Source organism: Haliotis asinina, chromosome 5 (genome assembly GCF_037392515.1).
Source record: "Haliotis asinina isolate JCU_RB_2024 chromosome 5, JCU_Hal_asi_v2, whole genome shotgun sequence".
Lineage (NCBI taxonomy): Eukaryota > Metazoa > Mollusca > Gastropoda > Lepetellida > Haliotidae > Haliotis > Haliotis asinina.
This window is the reverse complement of record NC_090284.1, coordinates 64,472,240-64,480,381: the sequence shown is the minus strand read 5'-3', so window position 1 is coordinate 64,480,381 and position 8,142 is coordinate 64,472,240. Positions and strand designations below refer to the sequence as shown.

General features: G+C 40.7%; 1 protein-coding gene across 1 annotated transcript; it reads right to left on the bottom strand.

Annotated features, from left to right (window-relative positions):
* Positions 1-353: 353 nt before the first annotated feature.
* On the bottom strand, positions 354-6,260 carry LOC137285046 (arsenite methyltransferase-like). The gene is made up of 7 exons (XM_067817235.1): positions 5,993-6,260; positions 5,128-5,197; positions 4,441-4,522; positions 3,880-4,011; positions 2,216-2,355; positions 1,231-1,320; positions 354-1,045 (listed from the first exon to the last, which is right to left on the bottom strand). Exons 4-5 carry the CDS (start codon positions 4,007-4,009, stop codon positions 2,249-2,251), a joined length of 237 nt encoding a protein of 78 aa, XP_067673336.1. The 5' UTR covers positions 4,010-4,011; positions 4,441-4,522; positions 5,128-5,197; positions 5,993-6,260; the 3' UTR covers positions 354-1,045; positions 1,231-1,320; positions 2,216-2,248.
* Between the last annotated feature and the right edge of the window lie 1,882 nt (positions 6,261-8,142).

Sequence of the window (8,142 nt, the reverse complement as noted above, 5' to 3'; positions counted from 1 at the left end):
AGGCGACTAACGGGATCGGGTGGTAGGGCTCGCTGACTATGTTGACACATGTCATCTGTTCCCAATTGCGCAGATCGATGCTCTTGTTGTTGATCACTGGATTGTCTGGTCCAGACTCGATTATTTACAGACCGCTGCCATATAGCTGGAATATTGCTGAATGCAGCGTAAAACTAAACTCACTCACTCAATACAAAATACCATCTTACTATTCATGATGGTATTCATGATGAGGTGCAGTTTGACCAAACGGCACCATTGGGCACTAGACAGATATTTTTTGAGTGCCTTAGTGAAAATGGGGTACCCATACCTTTCAAAGTTCAAATAAACTTCATACATCACACCAGTTGTTTTATTTCAGTATATTGCTTAATGAATCATGTAAATAGCCACGATTCATTCAAAATGACCACGTCCATGCAAAGCTGGAAGGTTGAAGTGTCACCAATATACAGTAGAACAGGGTGCAAAAACATATGTTAGAAGCATCTGTGTTAGACAGTTAGTCCACTAGATGAGTAATGGTGAGTGTATTTTTTGTAATTTTAGTCGTGGCGCCAGGATGTATTGAAAATGCTTCATGCGAGTCTTTTTAATATCTACCGTGTTGTGGGACAGCATGGAAATTAAGCGCCGTATCGAATTTGCATTAAATAAATGAACTGACAATTTTATTGGTCTTTTTTTAACGATTGTTATTGTGAACAATGATGTCTGGAGCTAAATGAATATTACATATATCCAATTACACTGTGGTTTATTATTGTGTTTTGTTTTCACAAAGTTATCTTTAAAAAAACAAAACAAATTTTGACCTTTATAAATATACAATCCAACTGGTCATAGTGTTAGTCATGTTAAGGAGCCATTCACGGTACAAGCTATTTTTGTTTTAGCTTGGCGAATAAACCAAGCAAGAACATGTAGGACATGACATAGTTGTTGTTTTTGCAAACATAAGCAATAAATTCACAGAGTAAGCAACTCCGGGCGTCTCTCCTCGCGATACCAACTCACTGACGTAGTCAAAGGGATTCACGATCTGCGGTAGAGAAATAAATTAACAGTGTGAAAATGAAAATTGGGTATATAGAAAATATGTTTTGAAAAAGCCAAACTAAAAATAAAAGTAACTTGATTACATGTATAATTGTAGTATTCAAAGACCCAATTCTTAATTCAATAACAATCATCATTTTGATGGAGACATTGAGGCAGAAGACCTACCATGTTCTCAAGAAAGGTGAAACTATCTTTGAATCTCGAAGTTGCCAAAAACGTTGCCAGTTCACCGTCTATCAGTCTTGTTTCGCCGGCCTGAAGAAAAATAAAATCGTCAACCAAAACATGTCACAATTACTTATGTCTTTGATCCATCCTAAACATTCTACGACGTGATGAATCGAAAGAAATGCAAAGTGGGCCAAAAGGTGACAAAAGTTGTCTCCCTTGTGCAAACAAACCGCACCTGTGATTGTCGTTGAAGATTACATTGCTGTCGCTAAACTGGCATCACTATTAAATATTCTTCTCAGTTCTGGTCATCCAAATGGAGAGAATATCATACTCCATGGCCAACCATCTTTTAGTGAAACAAATAAAAAGTATATCGGAAAAGATTTTGCAACATAAAATCCCAAAGCTCATTACTGCGTTCTAGAAAGCTTACGACCTTTCAGCGTAGTAAACTCCACTTTAAACTCTCACGGTGGGCCTGGCTTTCTTCGAACGGGATTCGATCGCATAAAACAACACCTCTTTTGTTCACCTATAAACATCCATTATCCGCAAGACCCTAAAGTTTAAAAATATATGGAGCTTGGGTTCCGAAATTTTAGGATTTAATCAGAACTTAAGAAACTTCAGTACAGATACAATGATTGGATGATATTGGGTAAGCGGAGATCGAGACATTTGACAGCTGTGATTGGACGATATTTCTGTCAGATTTATATATATTTAAAGAATGTACGTGCATTCAGTAAACAGAGTAGGTGGTGTTGGGGTTTGGGGTTCAGCTTCTTTACGGAGAAGGAACACGTTAAGCTATCCAACAATGTGTGTTTCCATTATCCATTAAGTTCACATTGTGTATATGCGTACGTGTACTGGCTTTTGACGACCGAGTTGTTCTATTGTTGATATGACGTTACTATAGAAACCTAAGAATGCCATTCCATCACTCCTTACCTGTAGTTCTAGAACAACCTACCCGGAAAACATTCCTGACATCCAGCTTGAGTGCCTACTCATAGCCCTTGACGTCTCCTTTGTACACCACCGTGGACAGCCCCTTCCTCTCCGCCGGCAGCTTGAACATGCGGTACGTGATCGACACAAACCGTGCATCAGCTGAAGAAAAAAGCAACTAAGAAACACCTTCTCATTTTAAGGGTGTTTTCCGCTACGTTTCAATGCGTCGTCACGTAATTCCACGATGCATAAAGATGTTATATACCCATAATGAAGGACGAGTGATATAGGAAACAGGTTTGTTTGTACAATAGAGCATATTCACTTTCAACTGATATAAGCTCACAGAAGGACTCATATTTCCTATCAGTACTCATGCCGCTAGTGAGTGAGTTTAGTTTTACGCCGCACTCAACAATATCCCAGCCATATGGTGTCGGTCTGTAAATAATCGAGTCTGGACCAGACAATCCAGTGATCAACAACATGAGCATCGCTCTGCGCAATTGGGAACCGATGACATGTGTCAACCAAGCCAGCGAGCCTGACCACCCGATCCCGTTAGTCGCCTCTCACGAGAAGCTGAGTCGCCTTATGCCGTGACAGATAGCCTAGCGGTTAAAGCGTTTGCTCATCACGCCGAGATCCGTGTTCGATTCCTAACTTGGGTAAAATATGTGAAGCCAGTTCTGATGATATTACTGGATATTGCCAAACTTAAACTAGAGGAGGCTAAAAAGAGGGGATGACGAGTGTACGTAATTTGGTTCACTGTGCCCATATACTACGCTGTGGAATCATGCATGTGCTGTGTGAATGGGTAACTGATGTAAGGTTTAAACTCGAAATATTCAAGATCACACCTTGGGACACCAGAAATAGGCTTAACAAATTCTCGCAATGCAGAGAATCGAACCAAACTGCACAAATGAGCAAACGCTTTAACGCCTAGGGTACCAGACCCTTCTGGACACAGGCGATTGATGCTTAGGGTATGCCCCTACACTACTATAAGAACAAGCCATATTGGATACTTCGATAAACTTCGATTCTCGCTTGACATGGATAAAGATGGATGAAATCCGCGACGTGAGTATTCCCTTTTGCTCTACAACCATGGCTCACCTTCATAAAAGTTATATAAATTTTATTTTGCCTTATTACGCCGTTTTGACCGCTTATTGACCGGTATCGCATTTCTGTAAGACGGAAGTTTCCCTTATGAAAAGAGATTTTCCAGTGCCAGCCTGTCCTAAAACAACTACATTTTGACCTTTTCTTATCAATTCATATGCAAGTGTCTGTTCAGCTTTTAAAGAATACATTTTCAAGCATATGACATCGATAAGTACCTTGAAAAGTTAACTGATGACATTTTCAACCTTGCGATGTCCGTTGTGTTGTGATCGTAATGTGGACCAATCAGAGAGCTCGGTGGCATTCGGTGCGGAGTCCCCGATCGAGTAACGTAAACTTCCGTCTTACAGAAACGCGATACCGTTCAACAAGCGGTCAAAATGGTGTAAAGGCAAAATAAAAGGTTTTTATGAAGTTGAGCCATGGTTGTAGAGCAAAAGGGAATACTCACGTCGCGGATTATATCCATGTACCCTATGCATCAATCGCCCGTGCTTCTGGAGGCTTCCTTGCATATATGAGCCATGACTATACCCAATTACTCACCTAAGAGGGTCTTGTATTCCTCGTTGTTGATGGCAACTGTCGTTATCTCAACCACGCGAGGGGCGCAGAATCCAACCTCTTTGGCGATTTCATGTAGGTTTTTCCAGTACAGAGACCCGGCGATACACATAACTGGAGGGCAGTGAGAATATGTTCAACAGTAGAATATGTTTAGCAATATGCTCACATTAGCGAGTACAAACAGCATATTTACAAAGGCAGGATTTTGTACAAGGAATATCGATATACATGTAACTGAAAATGACAAATAAATGACTTTTTAATTTCCATATACATGTTTTAACATCTGTCTGTCGATATTGATATTAATCAGTTATTGCACTATCTACTGGCAGTATAGTTTAGGCATGATATATATGAAAAAATGAGATAAACATCAAGGTACTTATAGTTTAGTTATCTGTAGACTCAGACGTGAAGAGACTGTGTTAGGTGACATGCGGGCTAATGGGAGACAACTCTGTACAGACTGTTTCATTTTTGGAAAATCTCTAGAGAGGCGCAACAAATTGTCCTCTCTCGGGGACTGTGGGACCTTACCCCACAAGTATTCATTCTTCCTGACCTCTTCAGGGAGCTCCTTGTTGCAGTACACGTCACTAAAGTACAGCTCGCCTCCTTCCTGAACAGAGTGAGTGAGGTTATAGCTTACCGCAGCTTTAAACACTTCTACACTATGGAGCGGTAGGTTATTCTTGCGGATCACGTTTCCCGAAAACCAGGGTTCGGTACCCAGCATCGGTAGTAGTGTGAAGCTCATTCCTGGTTATGCCCTGCCCAGATATTGCAAGAATATTGCTAACAGCAACGTGAACCTTTTCTCAACCACACTCTACATCTTAACAGCATTTTATTAGTTTATAATTCCAAAAGATGGGGTTTTGTGCTAACGAATCAAGGATCGTAATCGGACAAGTCTGGACGTCAAACCAGCTGGACAAGCGGGCCATCGTAGACGTCCCAGGAACGGAACATACAGAAGTACATGGAGTGGACATGTTGCAATTAAGTGTTGAAAGATCTCTGTATACTGAATAGCTGAGCTGTTTGAAACACCCTCTCATTATCATGACTGAGGACACCAGAAATGGGCTTCACACATTGTACCCATGTGGGGAATCAAACCCGTGTTTACGTCGTAATGAGCAGTCGCCTTAAACATAAAGCTACCCCTATGGCCTCAAACGAAAGTGAACATGTAGTGACCAGGGTATTATGATAACATACCTTTAGAATCCTATAGGCTTCCTGCAGTACAGCCTTCTTGTCTGATGTCAGGTTGATCACACCGTTAGATCTGCAGAGAAGAAGAGAGTGACATAATGTTATTTTACGCCGTTTACCAATGCCTCGTCTTGACAAAGCAAGTCCGAAATGATGCAGGGCTTGAACAACATCCGTGACACCCACGATGCTGAAGTATAAACATGATGAAGGGGGACCACAATTCCAGTCTATGATGGTAGGTTTTTGGCACCACTGAGTTTGGCGACTGGCCGCGCCTTTGACATCTGGGCAAGTATATGTATACAGAACAGAGGATATGACAAGTCGGTCGGTTGTCAACCAAGTCAGCGAGCATGACCACCAATCCCGTTAGTCGCCCCTGAAGGCCAATGCCAACCCGTACCGTCATGGGTCGAGGTGAGAAATACCCAACACGTGTATTCACGATATACAAACAAATTTTGAGGAGACTGTTGGGCAGTATATTTCTGCTGGACATAATTTTTTCTCCAGGTTGTGTAAGATTTCTTAGTATATTGTATTGTATTGTTCTTTGAAGATATCAACTGTAAATTACTGAATATCATTATTTGAGGAATTCAATGATTTTTGTCAAGTTGTTAAATAGAAGACATACGAGAATTTGAACGCTTACATTTATCATACACACACACACAAGCACAGAGAGAGAGAGAGAGAGAGAGAGAGAGATAATCCCTCAGGTGTCAGAATCTCAATCTCAATAATCTCATGAAGATGCCCGGACCATGCACGTGACATAATTATTTTTACGGATTGTGGTCCGAATAAGGGACGCAACTCAATGCATTTGAAACCAACTCACTCATTCGCCAGTTGTACTCACACAAGGATATTGAAGCTATTGTCCCCGATTCCTTTCTCTGCCAGTTTCTCAATGTAACCCACGAGGAACTCAAGGTTAGGTTTACTATAGCCGAATCTTTCTGTGCTGTACCCAACGTGCTTGCTAGCAACTTCGATCTGTGGACAAATACTACTCCAATAAAACTGTCAATATATGAGCTACAGTCTGTAATTTGGAGACTCTCCCTTGTCAGACTGAAACGGGAGCCTAGCAACGTCAGCCATTAGATTTCGGACGACGATTTCTCCTTCTGAGTCCTTTACACTCGAACTTGTGTAAACCAGACACCGATCATACTGAAACGTCAGGGGTTTGGGGAGTAAAGCAATAATGTCCTCATAATACCAAGTGATCATGCCACGTATTACACACTGGGGCGCGTCTCGTTTAGAAACAACATCAGAAAGATATATAGGTATACCATACTACGATAGTTTCATAAATATAGTAATGCGGTAAGGTCTTTATGCCTATACATGTCTTTCTAACGTTGTTTCTAAGTTGACTCTAAGCCCCTTTGTTCTTACATACGGGACAAAACATTGTATACACTAATAACCAAAGCTATATTTAGTTCCTCTCGTTTGTCGAATGTAATATTAATCGTTCTATCAAACATTCTATCGAATAATCAATTACCTTTGTGTGTAATTACAAATTGTGAAATCAAGTTCTCCTCATCATACCACACTCTTATACCTTGAACAACATTCCTTTAATCAGTGAGTGGGTGAGTTGAGATTTACGCCGCACTCAGCAATCGGTAAATGTAATGTAAATACTCGAGACTGGATCAGAAAATTCAGTGATCGACAATATGAGCATCGGTCTGCGCAATTGGGAGCCAATGACATGTGACCACCCGATCCCGTTAGTCGCCTCTTATGCCAAGTATAGTCGCCGTTTATGGCAAGCATGGGTTGCTGAAGGCATATTCTAGCCCGGGACCTTCACGGGTATCCTTTAATCAGATATACAAGATATATTTGACAGATTCACTTTGTGTTGACTATACATGTACTTCAGAACCACAACATAAAATAGGCATTGTTTGGACAAATGGCAATTCAACTTTTGGCAACTGTTAAGAGAATATTGACACATATTCTTGCGACATTAGCTACGTGTCAACTTTAGTTAAGGTGAGCACAAATGTGAATAAACGTTTCACAGTTTTATCTGTTTCTGTTTCCCGAATCATCATACATCATCATTTCATACGTCCACTATTTCTGAAAATAATTATAACATTAATTTCACATTTACTTTCTCCCCAGTGTGATTTTATAAGAATGGTTCAAGTATTGTTATATCGTTGTGAACAAGTATTGGAGATCGTTGAGATGTCAGCAACAAGATTGGGCACAAACTATTAATAGAAGATGCAACAGAAAAACCTTGAAACCGCTCTGTTTACTAAGTAAGTTGTTAGTTATGATGAATAGTTGTGGACGGAAAACACGCCCTTGACAGCTGCCACTATCACACGTCAAACAAAAGCTGTATTATAAATGATTGTTTCAAATAACAGCAAAACCTGGCTGTTTGTACCAATTAACGTAATTCGCGTGAAGCCTGAGCTCTATTTTGTATAACTGATTCAATTAGTGTCTAACAAAAAGTCGAGTCAGTGCTGTGCTACTTCAATCTGATTTTTTAAATGAAGACAATAATTACCGCTTTCAATAAAGATCACACCAATTAATAAGTTATGTCGAAAATGTACCGAGCTGTAGATATCTATATATCACTCTCTTCGACTTAAATCGACTTATTGTAGTCTGATAAAAATGTCAAGTCAGCAGTTTCCTCATGAAACCTGGGTCTCTAGTCTCTGGGTCCCTGGGTCTCTAGAGTGATGTCAAACGATAACGCCAGGACACACGTTGCTCAAGGTACACAGTGAGTGAGTGAGTGAGTGAGTTTAGTTTTACGCCGCTTTTTAGCAATATTCCGGCAATATCACGACGGGGCACACCAGAAAATGAGATTCACACATTGTACCCATGTGGGTAATCGAACCCGTGTCTTCGGCGTGACGAGCGAACGCGTTAACCACAAGGCTACCCCACCGCCCCGCAAGGTACACAGCGGTGTCGTAATCGCAGCAGCGCCAATATGCTAACCTC